This window comes from Geotrypetes seraphini, chromosome 12 (genome assembly GCF_902459505.1).
Source record: "Geotrypetes seraphini chromosome 12, aGeoSer1.1, whole genome shotgun sequence".
NCBI classification, from domain to species: domain Eukaryota; kingdom Metazoa; phylum Chordata; class Amphibia; order Gymnophiona; family Dermophiidae; genus Geotrypetes; species Geotrypetes seraphini.
In genome coordinates, this window is record NC_047095.1 from 42,773,783 (window position 1) to 42,798,018 (window position 24,236).

Consider the following 24,236-nt stretch of genomic DNA (forward strand, 5'->3'; position numbering starts at 1 on the left):
TTATCGATGGTTTAGCCTGTACACATTTTAGCAGCAGATTATCAAAATGGATTATCTCTGTCAATAGCGAGCTTTCTAGCAGTCTCCGACAATGACATACAAATGGGCTCTTCAACATTGAAATAAATTCTCCTGTGGATTCTTTAAAAATGCTGAGCCATTTTTAAAAAGCAGCGTCTGCTTTTGGCGACAAAAATAAGTGACTGGTCTAGGGGTGCCGGTACAGGCATGACAGTGTCAGAGACTGCTAGAAAGCTGTGTTATAATGCAGCGGGAGAGATGCTCTTTCTCTCCCATTGCATCACAACACTCCCCCCTTGCGGCAACGACACACCCTCTGCAGCAGGAGAGATGCCAATTCTCTCCCACTGCCAAGAAACTGATGCCGCCGCCCAGCTGTGCTCACTCCCCCTACCAAGTGAACCCCCTGCCGTACCACACCACACCCCATCTCCGACATCCCTCCCCTTGCTATGCAACACCCACCTCTGCCCCCTTACCTCCAAGTAGTTGACCTCCTCCCAGCCATCCTCCCAGCTGGCCTGCATCATCCAAAATGGGCCTTCCCCCTCCCCAGTGCATATTGGGATGCACCGGGGAGGGGCCTGAGGCTTTGATTAGCCCAAGTTGTTTAAGGCTCCTCCCATCTCTCCCGCTGCAAGGGTGGGGCACAACCGGGCAGTGGCATGGGTTTCTTGGCAGCAGGAGAGACTCTGCATATCTTCTGCTGCAGGGGGGGGGGGAGTGTTGGTTGGCAGCAGGAGAGAATGGGCATATCTCCCACTGCTGGGGGAATGGGGGAGGTTTTGTTAGTTGGCAACATCTCTCCCACTGTTGTGTTTTGGGTTTTTTTTTTCTTTATGTGTTTTTTTGTGGGCATGTGCCCATCGCTATCACCAGCCATGTGCACAAGCAAATTTAGCGAATCTTCGCTGCTGTCCGCTGACCTCATTTGCACACATGATTTTTGAGAATGTATCGCTTTTTTCAATTTGCTATCAAAACGGCTGCATTAGCAGACCATTTCTTTTTAACGCGGTCTATTGAGAAACCTGTCCTGCAAGTGTATTCTTCAAAAGAGGAGAGAGAGAGAGGGAATATGATAGAAATACTTAAATAGTTGGCAAGGATAAGGTGTAATGCTGTAAAATAGACAAAAGGAAAGCAGAACAGCTAAAGCTGACAATTTGAGCATCCCTGGACAGATACAATGTTAGGGTAAAAACTTTGTGTATATGGTGAGGTGGGAGGGGAGAATGGTGCAGGTAGCTGGATGTTATACTAAGTGTAGAAGAAGTGTATGTGCTTAATTAGTTGGAACAGAGCTCAAATTAAATGGAAATAGCCAGACTACTAGTTTGTGCATGTCGACTTTGAATATGTCAAGCTCCTGAAAAAAGAGGATATGAAGTGTAGCCAACATGAAATGGCGGCAGCACCTTTGGATATCTGAATGTGTGTAGCCTTTGCCTTGTATGCTTATATGACTATAAGTCCTGGCTAAAGACAGAAAGAAGTAATCTAAAGCTGGCAATTTACTTGTTCAACTGATGTCTAGGAGATTTGGGAGATGGCCAGAGAGAGAGAGCAGTATAAGCATTCAAGCTTGTATGGCAGGCAACTTGGAGATATTATCTAGAGCAGTGGTCCCCAACCCTGTCCTGGAGGACCACTAGCCATTTGAATTTTCGGGATAGCCCTGAGTATACAGTACTTGGGGCAGATCTGCACTCCTATCATCTTCATTTCATGCATATCCTGAAAACCTGACTGGCTGGTGGTCCTCCAGGAAAGGGTTGGGAACCACTGATCTAGAGTAAGGCGGGTAGGCTAAATGGTTTTTACCTGACAAGAATGGTGTTAGAGAGCCCTTTAGGGACAGAGAAAGTATCTACTATTCCCTCTTCATAAGTAATTTCTTTGTTTTTCTCCAGATATACCAGTCTTTCCTACTATCACAGCCACTGTGACTTTTCAAGAGTTCCATTATGATGCATTTGATGAGTCTATCTTCTCTATACCTGATGACTACAAGGAGGATCCAAGCCGCTTTCCTGATTTATGACTTAAACTGAACATTGATGAAGATTCTATAGATAAAGCAAATGGATGCAAACAGTAGCTCACCAATATTCCTCAATGAAAAGGACAAAATCTTATTTTCTCTGAAGAAAAGGGAACAGGCAGTGAACGTTATTGCATCACAGCCACACACTGTAACAGGAAAAACTGTCTCTGGACTATGGCAGGTCCTTGAATGTGTCAAAGTCCAGTACAGTTAGGAAACAAAAATCAGTGAGCTTCGTAGTTTGGCACTTCTGACACTAAAAGAGTACTTATTTAAAATGGCTGCTGAGTGCCATCAGTTGTACAATTTTTTATTTTTGTATGCATTTTTTTGTTAATACAAATTATCCATGGACCATCACTTACTACAAGGGGGAAAAAACCCCATTTTCCTCTTAAGAAGTTATAGATATCTTTCCCTTTTGAAAATCTAACCACTTTTTCAAGGTGACCTTACAAATATACCATCAATCTTTGTTTTCATAAGTTGTAAACCATGTAACATTATGTAAAATTGGATTATCTTAATGCTAGTTGAACATTATAAAATAGAAGGAATATATTTGCTGTAGAAGAATGAACCAAATGGTAACTCAGTAAAACAATTGCATTGACACACCTTGCAATACATGTCAAAAAAGCATGCACGCACTCTGCAGGGAATAAGTTACCTCCTTTAGCACTTTAGTGCAATCCATTGTGGTGCTAGCTATGTTTTTATCTGAACTGTTAATTTTCAGTTTGTTAATGTAAATATCTTTTCTTGCTAACAACAGCATCCTTCCATTTTTAATTTAGTTTTCAAGTCTTGCTGTTTATTTACAGTATTGTATATTTAATCTATTCTGTGTACAAGTTGTCCTGTTACTAGTAAGGGGTTGGTTTTTTTTGACACTGCCACGAGCTTCCTCGGATGAAGGAATTTACACATGCCCATGGTCATATTGTGTTGCTGTTCACTCAACACTGAGGTGCCCATGAAAACGATCAGTGCAGGTACAATAAAGTGGTGGTCAGGATACTGTGAAGACATTCAGCTATTTAAATTGACATTCTGGAGATATTTCTAAACAAAACTATTCATTTTTCTTGGCCAAGGTAATTTCTAAGAGCTTAAGCCTGTACTGAAAGTCACTTCTGAAACTTAAATGGGAAGTCTTTTTGCAAGCAATTATAAATGTTGCTTGAGAAGAATTTGTAACTCCTCCCACAGTGTCGTTCAGTGTTTTGTGCTTTGCAAATTCAAGAGCAAAGTGATTTGTAAATTCCCTTTGACCAATGTGGTAAACTAGGTCTGTTTTTCAGGATCTCCATAATATATATTCATCTGAAATATATTTGCATTTGATTTCTATGTGCTGGTTATCCTGTTAAGTTTGTGGCCCTCAACGGACCAAATTGCTCTCATCTGCAATATGATGGAAATGGCAGGCAAGGTATATAACAGTCTTCTAAAATAATGGCTTGTGCACCTTGGGAACATGTAGAAAGACTGCAGGAAGAACCAGTGCTTTACACCATGGGTCTGGAGTGAACTGCAAGCACTCGCTGCTCTACTACTGGGTCAGTTAATTGGTAGAATTCACTTCTTTCTTTGATATACATAGAGAACAAGATAGACTTGTAACCTTGAAGGACTGATATAGTTGCAGTCTTCTGCTCTTAGCCAGAACAAGAGCAGAATTGGTGAGAGTAGTGCGTTTCTAAATTTCGCCATTATTTATGCAATCTGGAAATAGGCCTAAGTTTGATCAGATATGGCCTCTAGTCAGCTTTGGATTTTGATTTCATCTGTGATTAAGCTCAATAAGAATTTGACTCAGATGCTCCTTTGCTGTACTGGCAGAGGTACAGTAAAGAAATCACAGTTGTGTGGGGAATGCTGTGGCCTCTTCTGTGCATGCTTTTGTACTGTTTAAGGACAGAGCTCCGTTACTTTTTCACCTACTTTGGGAGATATGTAAACACATCTCCCACCTTGGGCAGTGTGATAACACGAGAGACTTAGGGCTCCTTTTACTAAGCTGCGCTAGCAATTTTAGCGCGCGCTGGACGCTAACGCCAGTTAGTTCTTGGCGCGTAGCATGGGGTTAGTGCGCACGGTAATCCAATGCGCTGAAAACGCTAGTGCACCTTAATAAAAGGAGCCCTTAGAAACTGACTGCCTTCTTGTCACTATTTCATTTATTTTAACAGTATTTTTATGAAAGGTACTGGAAAATGATTTATCGAATTACTAATAAATCAAAATGGAAGGTAGACTGCAGCTATGACTTCAAGAAAACTGCAGGGTAGCTATTTTTAAAAAAAATGGTAGCTTTTTTTTTTTTTTTTTTTTTTAAAGTATATTATACAAGACAGGAAATTTTGTATTACTACTGAACAGTGGCTTTTGAAATACTGAACAGTACATGGAGAGTATGGCTTTCTTCTAAACCAAAATTAGTATAAGTGTGTGTAACTTGTGCTTAAACTATTAAAGTGAACCTGTTCATGTATGAAAATCATGTAAAACCAAGATAGGAGAGCTAGAAGGACAGGAAGGAAGAAGGGATATCTACTTTATATATAAAATTGACCAAATAGAGGAACATTGAGCTTCTTAATTTCCATTTAAAATGTGTTCATTCTGAAAGGATGTAGATGCCTTTATTTTGTTCTAGCTTTTTCTTATTGTGAGAGCCTATGTTTTCCTCTGCAACATGACCTCACTGATTGCAGACAAAGTTGAATGTGATGTCATCATTCCATCATGATGTGCTCTTATAATTGTACATCACTTTGCCAATGAATTTAGCAAAGCCACAATTTTCATTTAGGGCCCCTTATCTCATACAGGTCTTCCAAAACTATGCACTAATTTGTGACAGAGAATGAGTTTTCTCCTATTTTGTGCTCTTTAAACAAGACACAATTATTGTGTTGTGTTTACTGTGGCTGTTGATAGACAGTCTGAAATGTGCGAACCTTTTTCCTCCCATAAATGAACAGATAGCTAGTTTGTTACCACAGACTTATTTATATCTCTTATGCTGCACATTATGGCCTTTGCATATAAATCCCTTGCAGAGGGGTGATATGCTTACATAGAAAGGTTGAAGTCCGGGGAGAGGGGGTTGGTATATGCAAAGATTATTGGAAAAGTTAATATAATTTTTTTTTTTAACTTGTAATTTACACTGGCTTTTGCAAAGCTGCGGTAGAGAGAAATACTCCGATTCGCATAGAATTCTTTTGCGTGTCAGAACATTTACTTCACCAGCCCATGGTAGAAACCTCCTACCACTGCTTTGTGAAAGGAGTCCTTAAGTAAGCTCCACATTTATTACAGTACAAGCTGTAAATGTATTTTGATTTTACCATTTGTACTTAATCTGATTTTTAGCTCAAATATAATTTTCTATTCATAACATTTGTTAGCTTTAAGATAAAAAGGTTGTATGTATCTCTGAAATTGATTCAGATGCATTATTTTAGTCCTGGACTTTATTATAGACTGTACTTGAAAGGTACTTATGTAATTATGAGCAACGCAAATGTTATGAATTGGGTCAGGTAAAAAAGATTTAAAGCTATATCTGCATTCTCTGAAACAGTTTCTGCAAGGACATTATTTTATTGGTAATTTTTTTTTTAATAAAGTTCTGAATTTTCATTAAACACTTCATTTCTTAAAGTATAATGTTGTAATACAAAATTTATTTTAGGGATGTAATGCCAACTCCCAAGTTTGCAAGTGAGATCTTGCAGCCCTCCAGTAAGCTTGCACAAAAGCATTGACCTTTGAAGCCTGATAAATGGTTTATTCGTCACTGCCAGAGAACTTTCAGACCTTAAAGGCATTCTCAAGAACATTGATGTTCCCAGAGAACTAGTTATCTTCTGCTACACACAATTTTACAGGACTTGCATTTCAAAATAAGGTGAAATTACTGTGTTGACTAGGTTTTATTGGACAGTTTACAGCTTCACTGAACAGTCTTTACCATAGATTTCCTTAGGTTTTGAACTGAAAAGCAAGGACTCCTCTGAATGGCCAAACACTGTTGAACTCACTCTGAGTTACACTGGCAATTGTATGAGGCTCCTATTCAGTTATCACTTACTTCTGTAATCTGTATCAGCCAGACTCTGTAGTTCTTAAACAACTTTAATAACATGAGGTAAAGAATAAACGCAATTGATGTTTCAAGGCAGTTCAACTTTCACTCTCCTGGGCTCTTTTGTAAACAAAGAAGCAACAGCAGGGAGGAAATACTCCGCAGAATAGCAGTTGGTCACTCCAGTGAAGGCTCTCGACAAAGAATTCAAAGGCAAGGAGGTAACACTCCAAATGAAAATCAGACTTGTCCACACACTCATTTTCTCAGTGATCAGTTACGGATGTGAAAGCTGGACACTACGAAAACAAGACAGAAACAAGATTGACTAATTTGAGCTTTGCTGCTGGAGAAGGGTTTTAGGCATGCTGTGGACTGCCAGAAGAACTAACAAATTGATTCGGGAAGAGCGCACACCGGCTATGTCACTTGAAGCCCAAATGATGAAATTATGACTGTCTTATTTTAGTCACACCATCAGAAGACAGAGATCACTGGAGAAGATCAAAAGAGGGTGACCTGCAATCAGATGGCTGGACACATTGAAAACAACCATGGGGCTGATGCTGGAGGACCTTTCCGGACTAGCACAAAACCTTTTCTTTTTAGATCTGCAATTCATCAAGTCATTAGGACTCGAGCACAAGTCGATGGCACCTAACAACAATAACTTTCACAGAATCTTCTTACTCTACCAGCATATTCTGTTCAAACAGAAGCTGGAAGTGTGTCCATACACCTTGTGGAAAATAACACTGTGCTCCAGACTTGGAACCTAAGCTGTGTTAGACTCTTGGAAATAAAGGGTAAAAACCTGGTGGGAGAATAATGCTAAACTCATTATCATACAACCATGTGGTCTTACAAAAATGGCAACTGTTCTCTCTCAAACGGAAGAAGAAGAAGGGCTTAGCTCTGTAGCTGCAGCCTAGCTCTTGGGGAAAAGCAAAGCTTTCTGGGGATTTAAGACTATAGAGCACACTTTTCTTATACATCTTAGCATATAACACTTATACAAGAAACTGATCAAATGGGGGTAGAACAACTGTGCTTCATAATACTGTAGCCGAATGGCTGGAGCTCTAATACAAGGTGCAGCCAGCTTCATGACATTATCAGAAGCCAGCCCCCATAGCAGTCTGTGTGGTAGAAGTGGCCTCTGAAAAGATTCAAGAGTTCCAGATCTCACATTAACTTTTCACCAGGCAAGGATTCCAAAACACTTGGCAGGAAGGTATTTCCTGGCTGTTACGGTGAATTCAGAAATAGCTTTGCATGAGCTTTAAATAATGCAGCATCGTTTACTACTTGAAAACATAGTGACCTGCATACCCTCATTCCCCTTCAAAATGCCCAAGCAGTTGGCTGGTACATAATACTGGCAAATCTTGGGGGGAACGGACAAGAGAGCTGTGCAACCTTATGGGAGCTATTAACAGCCTACTCCTTACTACATCCTTCAGGAATCAACCCCTTGTCTCCAGAAGACCTTAGCAGTAGCAATACTAGAAGATAATAGCCATATTGAGTCAGACTTAGGTCCATTGAGCCCAGCATTCTGTCTCAGACTGGGCTAGGCTGAGTTACAAATATTCAGCTCATCCAGTCAACTGCAGTTAAACTGCAGTCAAATTCTATGATACCAAAAGTAATCAGAGAAAGGAAGAGAACATACTAAATAACTAAAATATACTCTACTAAAAATATAAGTTATTCAGATGCCAAAAATCATAGTCAAACACATTGAGAGCAGCATACAAAAAAACCCCAGAAGGAAAGTCTCAGAACCAAACCTCTGTTTGTAACATTAGCAGTAAGGATTGAAAGGTAAGCACCTCATTTGCATAAAAAAACAAACATTCTGTCTTCCTATATAGGTGTTCAAAGAATGTCATAAAGTCTGTAGCTATTGAGGACCGGAATTGCCTACCTCTGCCCTAGACCAGGGGTAGGCAATTCCAGTCCTCAAGAGCCAGAGCCAGGTCAGGTTTTCAGGATATCCACAATCTGCATGAGATAGATTTGCATCTCAAGAAGGCAGTGCATGCAAATCCATCTCATATATTCAGTGTGGTTATCCTGAAAACCTGACCTGGTTCTGGCTCTCGAGGACTGGAATTGCCTACCCCTGTCCTAGACCAGTGATTCCCAACCCTGTCCTGGAGGAACACCAGGCCAATTGGGTTTTCAGGCTAGCCCTAATGAATATGCATGAGAGATTTGCATATGATGGAAGTGATAGGCATGCAAATTTGCTTCATGCATATTCATTAGGGCTAGCCTGAAAACCCAATTGGCCTAGTGTTCCTCCAGGACAGGGTTGGGAACCACTGTCCTAGACTACTGCAATGCACTGTCTATGTAGGACCATCACTTGCACCACAGTCCAAAAATCATAGGGTACTAACATTGGTTTCAAGCTATACACAGGGGTGTCCAATGTCGGTCCTCGAGGGCCGCAGTCCAGTCGGATTTTCAGGATTTCCCCAATGAATATACATGAGGTCTATTTGCATGCACTGCTTTCATTGTATGCTAATACAGTGGTTCCCAACCCTGTCCTGGAGGAACACCAGGCCAATTGGGTTTTCAGGCTAGCCCTAATGAATATGCATGAAGCAAATTTGCATGCCTATCACTTCCATCATATGCAAATCTCTCTCATGCATATTCATTAGGGCTAGCCTGAAAACCCGATTGGCCTGGTGTTCCTCCAGGACAGGGTTGGGAATCACTGTGCTAATAGATCTCATGCATATTCATTGGGGAAATCCTGAAAACCCGACTGGATTGCAGCCCTCGAGGACCGACATTAGACACCCCTGCTATACAGCATAGGCAGTTGTACATATCCCATCTGAATTGTTTTAAAAATTTGATATCCCATTGTCAGTGCAGAATCTAACCAAACTCCTAAAACTTCTTTTTTTTTTTTCTGGTAACCAATTTCCTAATGTTCTCCAGATCTTCTATTTCTTTATTACTCCTCACCTCTTTTATTAACATTCAGCTGTAAGTTATGCATATTCATCCAATGTACAATTTTCTCCATATAAAAATTCAGACTCTCTAAATTCCTGTTCATCCTTACCCACAGGAAAGAAAATCAAAATATCATCAGTATATAATCTATACCGCACCTGAGAAAAAAACTTATTTGTATATAATCCAACATGAGTCCCACTACTGGTGACCAACATTTCACTTTCAAGCTTCCTTAGGGTGTGAAGTACCCGATAAAGATGCAAACTAAACTTATCCTAACACCCTTCATTTTGGTGAATGATTAAGGGCCAGATTCTCAAAACTTAAGGTTGCCTTGGTCTAAGAGATATTTGGAGTAATGAGATTAAGCATGAAATTACTGCATCTCAATGGCCACGAATTTGGTCTTGGAGGATGAAATGTACGTTGTCAGCATCTATGAGACAAACTTGGTTTTTTCTGTTGCACAGAGCGTTATGGACCCCTGTTAGATTACAAAAAATAGATAGTTCTTTGTCTAATAGATGTTGGCATTGTCATTTAGAAGCAGGAACTCTAGATCATTTATTGTTTCATTGCCCATTTATTATGAATTTTTGGAAATCAATTTGGGACCAAATTAATAATTTATTAGATAACCCAGTGGCATTATCCTATGATACTGTGATATTTGGTATGGAAATGAGAGCAAAAAGTCAGATTTCTGCAAATAACAATAAATTATTACTTATAATGACTGGAGTTGCCATTCAGCAGATCACATTTAATTGGAAGGATTGGAGGAGATTAAATTATAGCTTCTGGTGGAACTCTCTATGCCATATATATAAGAACATAAGCAGTGCCTCCGCCGGGTCAGACCATAGGTCCATCCTGCCCGGCAGTCCGCTCCCACGGCGGCCCAAACAGGTCACGACCTGTCTGAATCACCAGAAGGGGCTCCCTTGCCACCTTGGTTTCTCATTGAAGTCCTATCTTCCCATTGTAGTCCTAACCCTCCGGTCTTGCACATGCACGACCTGTTGGGTTTCTATACTTATTACCTGGTTAGCTTTCTATACCTGTGTTACATCCCAGCACCTCTCTCAGTATCCCACGATCCCTTTATCCCTCAGGAATCCGTTCAAACCCTGTTTGAATCCCTGTACCGTACTCTGCCTGATCACTTCCTCCGGTAGCGCATTCCAAGGGTCCACGACCCTTTGGGTGAAAAAAAACTTCCTTGCATTTGTTTTGAACCTATCTCCCTTCAGTTTATCCGAATGCCCCCTCGTACTTGTTGTCCCCTTCAGTCTGAAGAATCTGTCCCTATCCACCCTCTCTATGCCCCTCATGATCTTGAAGGTCTCTATCATATCTCCCCTGAGCCTCCTTTTTTCCAGAGAGAAGAGCCCCAGCCTATCCAACCTCTCGGCGTATGGGCAGTGTTCCAGCCCTTTTACCAGTTTCGTTGCTCTCCTTTGGACTCTCTCAAGTACCGCCATGTCCTTCTTGAGGTGTGGCGACCAATACTGAACGCAGTATTTCAGATGTGGACGCACCATCGCTCGATACAATGGCATGATGACTTCCCGCGTCCTGGTTGTTATGCCCCTCTTTATGATGCCCAGCATCCTGTTGGCTTTTTTCGAGGCTGCTGCGCACTGTGCAGATGGCTTCAGTGATGCATCCACCAGCACACCCAAGTCTCTCTCAAGTCTGCTGTCTCCCAACAATGCCCCCCCCAATTTGTAGTTGAACAACGGGTTCTTTTTCCCTATATGCATGACCTTGCATTTTTCCACGTTAAAGCGCATTTGCCATTTGTTTGCCCAGTCTTCCAGCTTGTCCAGGTCCCTTTGCAGGTCCTCACACTCCTCCCTGGACCTAACTCTACCGCACAGTTTGGTATCGTCTGCAAATTTTATAACCTCACACTTTGCCTCCTTTTCCAGGTCATTGATAAATATGTTGAAGAGTAACGGCCCCAGCACCGATCCCTGTGGCACACCGCTCGTGACTCCCCGCCAGTCAGAATATTGGCCCTTCACTCCAACCCTCTGCAGTCTACCCGACAACCAGTGCTTGATCCATCTGTGCATATCCCCTCCCACCCCGTGGTTCCACAGCTTCCTAAGCAGCCTTTCATGTGGCACCTTGTCGAAAGCCTTTTGAAAATCGAGGTAAATGATGTCTATGGGTTCCCCATTGTCCACCCGACTGCTTATTCCCTCAAAGAAGTACAGAAGGTTCGTTATGCACGACCTTCCCTTACAGAATCCGTGCTGGCTTGTTCTCAGTAGGCCATTCCTCTCGATGTGCTCGCAAATGCCGTCCTTGATCATAGCTTCCACCATCTTCCCTATAATTGAAGTCAGGCTCACCGGCCTGTAGTTCCCGGGGTCACCCCTCGATCCCTTCTTGAAGATAGGTGTGACATTCGCCAATTTCCAGTCCTCTGGTACCTCACCAGTTTTCAAGGATAGGTTGCAAACATGCTGGATTGTGCCCGCTATATAAAATGGAAAGGTTTATTGCAGTACAGCGGGGTTATTTTAAAAAGTTTCAGGATGTGTGGAAACCATTAACGAAGTATTGTAAAGATTAATTCAAAATTGGTTCCCTTATATTTATTTGTTAATTTAAGGTGCAGGGAGAGGGGGATTTTATTATTACATGTTTTATATGATAATGGAATTTATCCCAGGACAAGCAGGCAGCATATTCTTTACGCATGGGTGACGTCACCGACGGAGCCCCGGTACGGACCTTTTTAACTAGAAAGTTCTAGTTGGCCGCACCGCGCGTGCGCGAGTGCCTTCCCGCCCGACGGAGGAGTGCGTGGTCCCCAGTTTCTTCGTTTCCGCGGAGCGAAGAAGACGTGTTTTTCAACTCCGTTGAAATCCTCTTTTTGCCTTCCCGCTCACGTTATTTTTCGTTTTATTCACCTTCGGGTGCTTTTTTCTTTCAGTTTAAAAAAAAAAAATATATATATATATTTCTTTTTGCTTTATTTTTCGTTCCTGCCCCGGCGGGGCCTGTTGTCACTATCCAGGCCTCGGGGTTTGATTTTGCGGAGGCCGTCTTCCCATTCATGCCCCCGCAGCCCGGTTTTAAGAAGTGCCAGCGGTGTGCACGCCCGATCTCCCTCACTGACCCACACAACTGGTGCCTACAGTGCTTGGGACCGGAGCATCGGGCGGACTCCTGCACCCGCTGTGCCACTCTTAAGAAACGCACTCTGAAGAATCGTCAAATCCAACAAAATCTACTTTTCGGCACCGGCCCGACTATGGATTCGACTTCTTCACCTGCGGCACCGTCGAAATCGGCACCGACCACTTCGACACCGCCTGAAACGACATCGGCACCACCGGCGCCAGGTAAGCCGGCTAAGAAGCCTTCCACCCTTGAGCGCCCTCCCACCTCGGTGGCGACACCAGTCCTTTCGGCTCCATGCCGCCCCAAAAAACGCTCCGCTCCGATATCGGTGAGTGCCTCGTCATCGGCCTCCTCATCGCCGGAGCGTAGAGCGGCACCCATGGAACCAAAGAAGAAAAAAGTGGTTCCGGTGCCACCCCTGGATGACCGCATTGCGGCCATCCTCCAGGATAAGTTGCAGGAACAACTCCAACAGCAACTTAAGCAGCTCTTACCCTCTATCTTGGCACCGCTGCTTTCGGTACCAGACCGGCCCGAGCCCCGCACCGTCCAACCGGTATCCACTCCATCGGTACCTTTGGACTCCTCCATGCCCATTCTCTCGGCGTCGCATCTCCATACCCAGGCCGAGACTATCGCCTTGACGACGACCGATCCTCCTCGGGACCGAACAGGGCACCGGTCTTCCCGCGACCCTGACCGGCACCGTTCTTCCCGGGACCGAGACAGACAAAGGTCTTCATCCCCCGGTACCGTCTCGGTACGCTCAGGCAAGTCTTTGTCTAAAACTCACCATACAAAGCCTTCCACTCCGGTCTCTCGACACGCACACACCGATGTCAGAGACCCGGACCTATGGGAAGAATCCCCTCCCGGTACCGAGGAGGATGCATCGTCGTCGGACAAAGAGCCTTCGGCCCCCGATACCACATCTAAACCTGAACAATCTTCCTTTTCTAAATTCCTCAGGGAGTTGTCGGGGGCCTTATCTTTGCCTCTGGAATCTGACTCTAAGAAGTCACAAGCTTTCCTGGAGGCATTGGATTTCGATCAACCTCCCAAAGAGTTCCTAAAGTTACCCGTGCATGATATCCTACGGGAAACTTTTTATAAAAATTGGGAGAACCCGCTGACTGTCCCTGGGGCCCCCCGTAAACTGGACAGCCTCTATAGGGTTATACCAATCCCGGGATTTGATAAACCCCAACTGCCCCATGAATCTCTCCTGGTGGAGTCCACTTTAAAAAAGACTCAGGGCTCTAGTGTTTATGCCTCCACCCCTCCTGGCAGAGAGGGCAAAACAATGGACAAGTTTGGCAAGCGACTTTACCAGAATGCCATGCTTGCCAACAGAGCTAACAACTACTCATTCCATTTCTCATTCTACCTGAAACATCTGGTCATGCAACTCTCCGCCATGCAGAAGTACCTGCCAGAACACAAAGTTCCTCTATTCCAGCAGCATATCTCCAGTCTGCTCCAACTGAGAAAATTTATGGTGCGCTCTATCTATGACTCTTTTGAGCTCACCTCCCGTGCATCTGCCATCGCTGTGGCTATGCGCCGCCTGGCCTGGCTCAGGGTCTCTGACTTGGACGTCAACCATCAAGACCGCCTAGCCAACGCCCCATGTCTTGGTGATGAATTATTCGGAGAGTCCCTGGATACCACCACGCAGAAACTCTCTGCCCATGAGACCAGATGGGACACTCTCATAAAACCTAAGAAAAAGGCTCCACCTGCTCGTCCTTACAGACCACAGACCTCATATCAGCGCAGGTTCTCCGCTAGGCCGCTCAATCCACCTTCACAGCAACCTAGGGGGGCCCGCCAACACCAGCACACCCAGGCTCGTGCCCAGTCTAATCAACCTGCCAAGCCTCTTCCTCCTGCCAAACCATCTCAGCCCTTTTGACTCCTCTCTCCAGGGCTTAGCCAGTCTTCCACCCTCATTGCCTCTTCCTCAGCCAATTGGAGGCAGGCTCCACATCTTCCTCAGCCGTTGGGAGGTCATCACATCGGACCAGTGGGTCCTCAACATCATCCGCCACGGCTACTCTCTCAACTTCCAGACTCTTCCACCAGACAATCCTCCCGTAGAGTCTGCTTCTCATTCAACTCAAACCCCCCTCCTCCTGAGGGAGGTCCAATCCCTCCTTCTTCTCAATGCCATCGAAGAAGTGCCTCCGGAACAAAGAGGCCGGGGATTCTACTCCCGTTACTTCCTAGTTCCAAAGAAGACAGGAGACCTCCGTCCCATTCTCGATCTCAGGGACCTCAACAAGTGTCTAGTCAGGGAGAAATTCAGGATGCTCTCCCTTGCCACGCTTTACCCTCTTCTCTCTCAACACGACTGGCTATGTACCCTGGACCTCAAAGAGGCCTACACTCACATCCCAATCCATCCATCTTCACGTCGCTACCTGCGATTCCAGGTACACCACTGCCATTATCAGTACAAAGTGCTACCTTTTGGCCTCGCTTCATCACCCAGGGTGTTCACCAAATGCCTCATTGTGGTGGCGGCCTTCCTCAGGTCTCACAACCTCCAGGTGTTCCCCTACTTGGACGATTGGTTAGTGAAAGCACCTACGTCTCCACTTGTGCTACAAGCCACTCATCTTACCATCTCTCTCCTCCATCTTCTGGGGTTCGAGATCAACTACCCCAAGTCGCATCTGCTTCCCACACAGCGCCTTCAGTTCATCGGAGCAGTTCTCGACACCACACTAATGAGGGCGTTCCTCCCCTCCGATCGTCAACGGACTCTGCTCCACCTCTGTCGTCAGGTGCTCCTTCATCAAACCATCCCAGCTCGACAGATGATGGTCCTCCTGGGCCACATGGCCTCGACGGTACATGTGCTTCCCCTGGCACGACTCCACCTCAGGACACCTCAATGGACTCTGGCCAACCAGTGGTCACAGACCTCGAATCTTCTTTCTCATCCCATCTCTGTGACATCGTCTCTTCAGCGATCTCTACAATGGTGGTTGAACTCCTCAAATCTTTCCAGGGGTCTTCTTTTCCATCTGCCCCCTCATTCCATGATCATCACCACAGATGCCTCCCCTTATGCATGGGGAGCTCACCTGGGAGATCTACGCACCCAAGGTCTTTGGACCCCACAGGAGCGTCTACATCACATCAATTTCCTAGAACTGAGAGCTATGTTCTACGCTCTCAAGGCCTTCCAGCACCTTCTCTGCCCTCAGGTTCTTCTCCTATGCACAGACAACCAAGTCGCCATGTACTACATAAACAAACAGGGCGGCACCGGGTCTCGCCTCCTTTGTCAAGAGGCTCTTCGCATTTGGACCTGGGCCACGGCCCGCAGTCTCTTCCTCAAGGCTGTCTATATCCAGGGCGAACAGAACTCCCTGGCCGACAATCTCAGCCGCATCCTTCAACCTCACGAGTGGACTTTGGATCCTCCCATGCTCCACTCCATCTTTGCTCGCTGGGGCACTCCGCAGGTGGACCTATTTGCAGCTCCTCACAACCATCAGCTGCCCCAGTTCTGCTCCAGACTCTTCTCTCCTTACCGTCTGGCCCCGGATGCATTCCTGCTCGACTGGACGGATCGGTTCCTCTATGCCTTTCCTCCACTACCTCTGATGTTGCGGACATTATCCAAACTCCGCAGGGACAAGGCCACCATGATTCTCATCGCTCCTCGGTGGCCTCGCCAACACTGGTTTCCTCTTCTGCTTCAGCTCAGCGTCAGGGAGCCCATTCCTCTTCCTGTGTTTCCTACTCTACTTACGCAACAACATCAGTCTCTACTGCATCCCAATCTGTCTTCGCTCCACCTGACAGCTTGGTTTCTCTCGGGCTGACCTCTCCAGGAAATCTGTCTCAGTCTGTCCGTCTCATTTTGGACGCCTCCAGGAAACCGGCCACCCTCCAATGTTACCATCAGAAGTGGACCAGGTTCTCCTCTTGGTGCCTCCGTCATCATTACAACCCCACCTCTTTAGCGGTGGAAACTGTTCTGGACTACCTGCTCTCCCTGTCCAACGCAGGCCTCAAGTCTACCTCAATCAGAGTACATCTTAGTGCCATCACGGCATTTCATGAGCCTATCCTAGGAAAACCTCTCACGGCTCATCCACTGGTTTCCCGGTTCATGAGAGGCCTCTTCAATGTCAAACCACCTCTGAAGCCTCCTCCGGTCGTCTGGGACCTGAATGTGGTTTTATCAGCCCTCATGAAACCCCCTTTTGAGCCTCTTGCCTCAACTTCGCTCAAACTTCTGACATGGAAGGTGCTTTTCCTCATTGCCATCACCTCTGCCAGGAGGGTTAGTGAGCTGCATGCACTGGTCGCCGATCCACCGTTCACTGTTTTTCACCATGACAAGGTGGTTCTGCGTACCCATCCAAAGTTCCTTCCCAAGGTAGTCTCGGCTTTTCACCTCAACCAGTCTATTGTGTTGCCTGTTTTTTTCCCGAAACCTCATTCACACCCCGGGGAACAAGCATTGCACAGTCTTGATTGCAAGCGTGCCCTGGCTTACTATCTTGATCGTACAAGGGCTCACCGCTTGTCCCCTCAGCTCTTCCTGACCTTCGACCCTAATCGTCTGGGTCGACCGGTCTCTAAACGGACGCTATCCAACTGGCTTGCAGCTTGCATCGCGTTCTGCTATGCTCGGGCCGGTCTGTCACTGGACGGTGCTGTCACTGCCCACAGGGTGAGAGCTATGGCCGCTTCTGTTGCTTTCCTCCGTTCCACACCCATTGAGGAAATCTGCAAGGCGGCCACCTGGTCCTCAGTTCACACATTCACTACTCACTACTGTCTGGATGCTTTCTCCAGACGGGATGGGCACTTCGGCCAATCTGTACTTCAGAATTTATTTTCCTAATGGCCAACCATCCCTCCTCGCTCTTTGTTAGCTTGGAGGTCACCCATGCGTAAAGAATATGCTGCCTGCTTGTCCTGGGATAAAGCACAGTTACTTACCGTAACAGGTGTTATCCAGGGACAGCAGGCAGATATTCTTACGTCCCACCCACCTCCCCGGGTTGGCTTCTTAGCTGGCTTATCCTAACTGGGGACCACGCACTCCTCCGTCGGGCGGGAAGGCACTCGCACACGCGCGGTGCGGCCAACTAGAACTTTCTAGTTAAAAAGGTCCGTACCGGGGCTCCGTCGGTGACGTCACCCATGCGTAAAGAATATCTGCCTGCTGTCCCTGGATAACACCTGTTACGGTAAGTAACTGTGCTATATGGGAGGGTGGGTTGGGATAGGGATGGGGATAAGAATTTGTGAGATGTGTTAATGATTATTTCTAAGTGATGTATTTATTGTTTATGTGATTGAATATATTTTAACACTTAATGTAATCTTGAAAATTAATAAAGAATATATAAAAAAAGGTTGCCTATAAAGCGGTCGCTAAACTGATTCCAGCTGGTTTAGCGTGTATGTATTTTAGCAGCGGATTATCAAAATGGCTTAGCATGGTCTTTTCCAAGTTTTCTAATAGTCTCTGATATTGCCATGCAAATGTAATACGAGGTCATTAATATTAAAATGAGCACTCCAAACAATTCTCTATCATTGCTGAGTGATTCCCTAACCTTGTGCCACATATACAGCCAAAATTTGCAGACAGATCTGAGCTGTTGAAGCCTTACATTCTGATCATAAGTACATAAGTACATAAGTAGTCGCCTCCGCCGGGGCAGACCAGAGGTCCATCCAGCCCAGCGGTCCGCTCACGCGGCGGCCCATCAGGCATATTGCCTGGTCAGCGGTCCCTGACTAATTTTATTGCCTACCTCTACAGTTATCTCTAAACCTTCCACTGCTCTTATCTGTACCCCTCAATCCCTTTGTCTTCCAGGAACCTATCCAGGTCATCCTTGAAACCCTGTACTGTGCTATTCCTTATCACGGCCTCCGGAAGGGTGTTCCATGTGTCCACCACCCTCTGTGTGAAAAAGTACTTCCTTGCGTTTGTTTTAAACCTGTCCCCCTTCAATTTCATCGAGTGACCCCTTGTTCTTGTGGTTTCTTTCAAATTGAAAAATCTGTCTTTGTCAACCTTTTCGATGCCCCTCAGGATCTTGAAGGTCTCTATCATATCTCCTCTGAGTCTCCGCTTTTCCAGGGAGAACAGCCCCAGCTTCTTCAGTCTGTCAGTGTATGTAAGGTTTTCCATACCCTTAATCAGTTTAGTTGCTCTTCTCTGGACTCCCTCAAGCATTGCCATGTCCTTTTTGAGGTACGGTGACCAGTACTGTACACAGTATTCCAGATGCGGGCGCACCATAGCCCGGTACAGTGGCAGGATGACTTCCTTCGTTCTGGTCGAGATACCCTTCTTAATGATACCTAACATTTGGTTTGCTTTCCTGGAGGCTGTGGCGCATTGTGCCGACGCCTTCAATGTCGTGTCTACCATCACTCCCAAGTCTCTTTCCAGATTACTGACCCCTAGCATTGATCCCCCCATTTTGTAAGTGAACATCGGGTTCCTTCTCCCTATATGCATGACCTTGCATTTCCCTACATTGAAGCTCATTTGCCACTTTTTCGCCCATTCTTCCAATGTCGTAAGATCCCTTTGGAGATTTTCGCAGTCAACCGTGGTTTCAACCTTGCTGAATAGTTTGGTGTCATCTGCAAATTTGATGACCTCGCATTTTGTTCCCGCCTCCAGGTCGTCAATGAATATGTTAATCAGTGCACTTCATTTGCATTTTTTGCTCCTCCTCTCACCTCTGGGCTGTCCTTCAACCCCTCCTTTGTCTTCCTACAAGTGAGACAGTAAGAGCTTGTCTTTTCTGCTCGTGTTTCTTTTCATTTTAAATTTGGTCTTTTTCGCTATTTGTGAGGCTTTTCAGTGCTGCAGAGGATTCCCTGTGGACACAGTTTAGCTCCTTTTAGAGGTTTTCTAGCCATATTGCAGCTACATTTTTCCAGGGACGCACTTGTGCTTGTCTCTGGGCACATTTGGATTTCTTTCCTCTTCCATGGACCAACTGAGTACTAACACCCCCTGAGAGACCAGAGGGGGCTAAGCCAGCAACTCCTGACCCCCTCTTCACTTGCCACATGGCAGGTGGAACACAGATGCTCCTTGGACTGGCAGACACCACAAATGGGCATGAATCCAAAGTATCCTGACCTGAGGTGTCCCACAAAGGGGACTTTTTTTTTTTTTTTTAATATAACAATCAATATTACCACACCAGAATATCCTGAAACCCAGCCTTTCAAGAACCAGGCTGTAAGACAAAATAGAGAAACATTCAGTATTAGTAGAAGCCATTTGTGAAACAGGCAGCCTTTTGTGCGCTGGAAAAATAAATAATCTCCTATCTTTAATTCCTGTACCATGGTCTCTTCAGCAAAGTCCAGAACCATGATAATAATAATAATAATAACTTTATTTTTGTATACCGCCATACCCCGAAGAGTTCTAGGCGGTTCACATTAGTTAGACAGAGATTACAAGTGGTTACATATCAAATTGATCTTAGAGTTGCAAACAGCAAGGTGAGAGTAGTTACAAGTGGTTACACAGGTGAGCAGTGTCAGATGGCTATCCACCTCTGAATCAATCAACCTGCCTACTAAGGGCCTGGGTAGAAACAGAGAAAACAGGATGTGCTTTAACCAAGGCTGCCACAGAGCATTTATTCCTACCAACTGATGCTCTATTCTGAGACTGCAGAATGTGGGTACAATTACTATTAAATCTAAGACTGGAACCTCCCAAAGCTGGATGAGTTTGAAGGCCTAATCCAGTAATCTTCAGACTCTTGGGTCCAGTTTATTTCTGCTCTGGAAGTTTGCAAATTCCCCACTTTGGCCATATAAGCCACTGACAGGGCCACCAAGTGTTTCTAGGCCCAACATGGCACCCTCAGTTCCTCCACCACATGCTGATTCCTAGTGTTTTATGGATGCCATCGCCATTACAAAATTCAAATCATTTTGTATTGCACCAGCAACAGAAACATTCAGAGCTGCCGATCAACTGATGGGCCACTTTGTCTCTGCCATTGACCTTGCACCACCTTTTACAGGTAGTAGGCTTCCCAACAGGCTCACATCTGTAGTTACTAAAATCTACTTGAGTCTCTAAGTCCACTCCACACAATAGGGTGACCTTTTGCATCTGGATCTAACTTTCCTCTGAAGAGACAGTCACAAGTTCTGAATCTGGATTCATCACCTAAACCCACATTTTCTCTTTCCCATTCTCTATTTCTGTGGATAACACTCTCACCCTCCTTGTTTCATCAGCTCACAACCCCAGGCTCATCTTTCACTCCTCTCCCTCTCTGCACAAATCCAATAGACCACTAAAGCCTGTAGTTTCTTTCTCTATAACATTACCAAAATTTGACCTTTCCTTTCTCAATAACATTACCAAAATTTGACCTTTCCTTTCTGAGCACACTACCAAAACTCTTAGCCACACTCTATATTAGAGAATGACACGGTGACAAAATTCATCACCATTTCCCGTCCCCGCGGATAACCGCGGGAAACCATCTTCATATCATTCTTTACGGAGAGAGGGAAGAATCAGAGTATAATTGGGCACAATCACTGACCCGCAAGTTTTGCTTTGACGAATGCTGGTGTAGAAGGACCGAGGTTGAAATAGACACTAGAAAATGACATGGGATTATGAGGAACGGTGATTAATTTTGTCACTGTGTCATTCTCTACTCTTATATCACCTCTCACCTAGATTATTGCAACTTGCTTCTCACAATGTACTTGTCTTCCACTAAACCATCTCTCTCCCCTTCAATCCATTCAAAATTCTGCTGCATGACATAGTCCGCCAGTGTTGCTCTGCTCACATTACCCCTCTTTTCAAGTCACTTCATTGGTTCTCTATCCATTTGTGCATACAGTTCAAACTCCTCTTATTGACTTAAAAGGACATTCACTCTGCAACTCCTCAGTAGCAAATGACATGGCCAGGGACAGAGATGCACTGTGTCATTCTCTGATCTACACTGTGTAGTAGATGAACAGAAAAATGTGTCTATTAAATATTGGAAATGTTCCTTGATGCCAGCATTGATGGATTAACTGTTGCAGTAACAGTAAGATGTTTGAGTAATGGGCACATGATGAAAGGACACTGCAGATGGTAGGAGTCTGATCAGCAGACAAGACATAAATGATGTAATTTTAACAGTTAATTTAAATCTAAAAGCAGCTTCTGAATGTATTATTATTGGATTCAGGTGCCAGGTTTCTAAGATGTGTTGTTTTTACATATTGATACTAGTATTTTATAGATGCCAACTATTTAAGGCTAGTTTCAGTATTTCTGCTTTCTTCTTATACGCCTCCTGGGAACTCCATTCATTGGGTAAATCTCTTCTACTGCTAACTGCAGACTCTGTACCTTCTATCTTGCTGCAACCATATGCCTGGAACAGGCAGTGTTCAAATCTAGGTTAAAAGCCCACTTTTTCAAGGCTGCTTTTAACTCCTAACTCCCACTCACTTGCAAAGTACTACCCATGTCTGTTTTATCATGCTTTCTGTAATTCCTTAACCCCTATTTGTCCATTTTAATTAAATTGTAAGTTCTGTTGCGCAGATTGTCTCTTACATGTTCAATGTACAGCACTGCAGAAATAAGTAATAGTAGTAGACTGCCATGGATCCCAAAACTTAGGGTAATCCCAGGCTTTGGGCTGCATTTACCTGAGCAATCTGAGATTGCAATTTTCTCCCTTCAGTAAGAAACCTTTCCTAACCAGGTGTTGCACACTCCCAAATACTTGCTTTGGAAAGAACTAGCTTGCTCTTGACCAGGTTAATAACCCATCCATACTCCTTCAAGAATTCTTACATGGGCTGTGGTCACCTCATTTCTCTAGGATTTTAACTGAATCATCATTGTCTAAATAGGAGGAAACCTGCACCCCTTTCTTCTGGCACATGGCTACTACCAGTTTCATTTTGTAAAAGGTCCTTGGTGCCATGGCTAGTCTGAGAAGAGAGTGAAATTAAATGTCCCAGGACTGTAAAAGAGAAAAATTGTTCATGCTCTAAAACAGTGTTTTTCAACCTTTTTACACCTATGGACCGGCAGAAATAAAATAATTATTCTGTGGGCTGGCATTGGTCTGTGGACCGGCGGTTGAATAACACGGGGCTAAGTTGTGGGCCAGACCCCGCCCCCCCCTAATAGTACTAATTGCACCTTGCACATCCCATGCCTCATCTAGAAGCCTTCCCTCTGAATAGAGAGCTGCACGGAACAGGGACAACGGGGATCCTGCGGGTTCCCCCTTCGGGTCACGGGGATCCCGTGGGGACGCCTTCGAGGGTCACGGGGTTGGATGCAAGGCTCGTCTTCTTCCTACCTGCCCTGCCGCAGCACACAGTCGATTGGAACGGAAGTCTTCCACGATGTCAGCGCTGACATCGTGAAGACTTCCATTCGGATTGGCTGTGTGCTGTGATCCGCAGTGGCGTACTAAGGGGGGGCGGGGAGGGAGGTCCGCCCCGGGTGCAGCCATAGGGGGGGGGGGGTGCACAGCCGGCCTGGTCCCCTTACCTTTGTGGCACTTCCTCCGACCGACCAACAACAGGCCCGGTCCGACAAACCTCCCTGCCCTGTAGCTGCGAATCTAAATTACTTTCTTACAGCAGCTTCAATACTCCAGATGCTGTAAGAAGGTAATTTAGATTCACGGCTACAGGGCAGGAAGGTTTGTCGGACCGGGCCTGTTGTCGGTCGGAGGACCTGTTCTGTTTTCAGTCGGGCGGGGAAGCGCCACAAAGGTAAGGGGCAGGGAGGGAGAAAGGGAGGAAAGGTGGAGTGGAGAGGAAAAGACTCTTAAGGTAAAACTTAGGGGGGAGGACGCTGAAAGCACTGGGGAAGATAAAGGGGTGGAGAAGGATGCTGAAAGGACATGGGGAAGATGGAGGGGGGAGAAGGATGCTGAAAGCACATGGGGAAGACAAAGGGGTGGAGGTGGTCGCTGAAAGGACATGGGGAAGATGGAGGGGGAGGACGCTGAAAGGACATGGGGAAGACAGAGGGGGGGAGGACACAAAGCACATGGGGAACACATGGGGGGGGAGGACACTGAAAGCACATAGGGAAGACAGAGGGGGGAGAAGGATGCTGACAGGACATGGGGGAGATGGGGGAGGACGGTGAAAGGAAATGGAGAAGAGAGAGTGGGGAGAAGACGCTTGCAGGGAAGAAGACAGAAATGCCAGACTATGGGGGGAGCGGAGGGAAGATGGGTGCCAGACCAATTTGGAAGGGGAGAGAAAGGGAGAGGCACAGTAACAGAGTAAATGGAAGATGCAGAGAGAAGAGAGATAGTGGATGGAAGGAATTGAATGAGAACATGAGGAAAGCAGAAACCAGGCAACAAAGGTAGGAAAAAAATTCTATTTTTTTTTTTTTTGCTTTAGGATAAAGTAGTATATTAGTTGTGTTGATAAAAATTTATAAACATTAGAGGCTCTGGTAGAAACCCGTTTACAAAGTATGTATTCTTCCCAATTAATATTTCCAAATTAATAGTATTTTTGCTTATTTGTAAATGGGTTTCTACCAGAGCTTTTAATTCAATAGCATAATTAAATTAAATAACTATTTCTGTAGTTTATAGGGCCGGGTGGGGATGGAGGGGATTCCTCACGGGGACTTTGGTGGGGACGGGTGGGATTTCTGTCCCCGCGCAACTCTCTACCTCTGACATTGCAATGCTTCCGGTTCAGGCTGCCCGTAAGAGCCACTGCCCGTGGCTTTGTGCACTGAATCAGTTAGGAAGATAACGCTGCATTGATCGCACCGTGGACTGGTGGTTGAAGAATGCTGTTTTTGGGCCTGATGCACGTGCTGGCCCTGTGGACTGGCAGGAAATTTCTATGGACCAGTGGTTGAAGAGCACTGCTCTAAAAGGTTCTATATTAATACCTCTC

General features: G+C 45.3%; 1 protein-coding gene across 1 annotated transcript in view; it reads left to right on the forward strand.

The window, feature by feature from the left end:
- ANKRD13C (ankyrin repeat domain 13C) overlaps positions 1 to 5,729 on the forward strand; it is a 75,167-nt gene extending 69,438 nt beyond the window's left edge. Inside the window, exon 13 of the mRNA XM_033916600.1 lies at positions 1,935 to 5,729. Coding sequence (XP_033772491.1) covers positions 1,935 to 2,065 — 131 coding nt within the window. The 3' untranslated portion in view covers positions 2,066 to 5,729. The remainder of the gene's footprint in view (positions 1 to 1,934) is intronic.
- Positions 5,730 to 24,236: the final 18,507 nt, after the last annotated feature.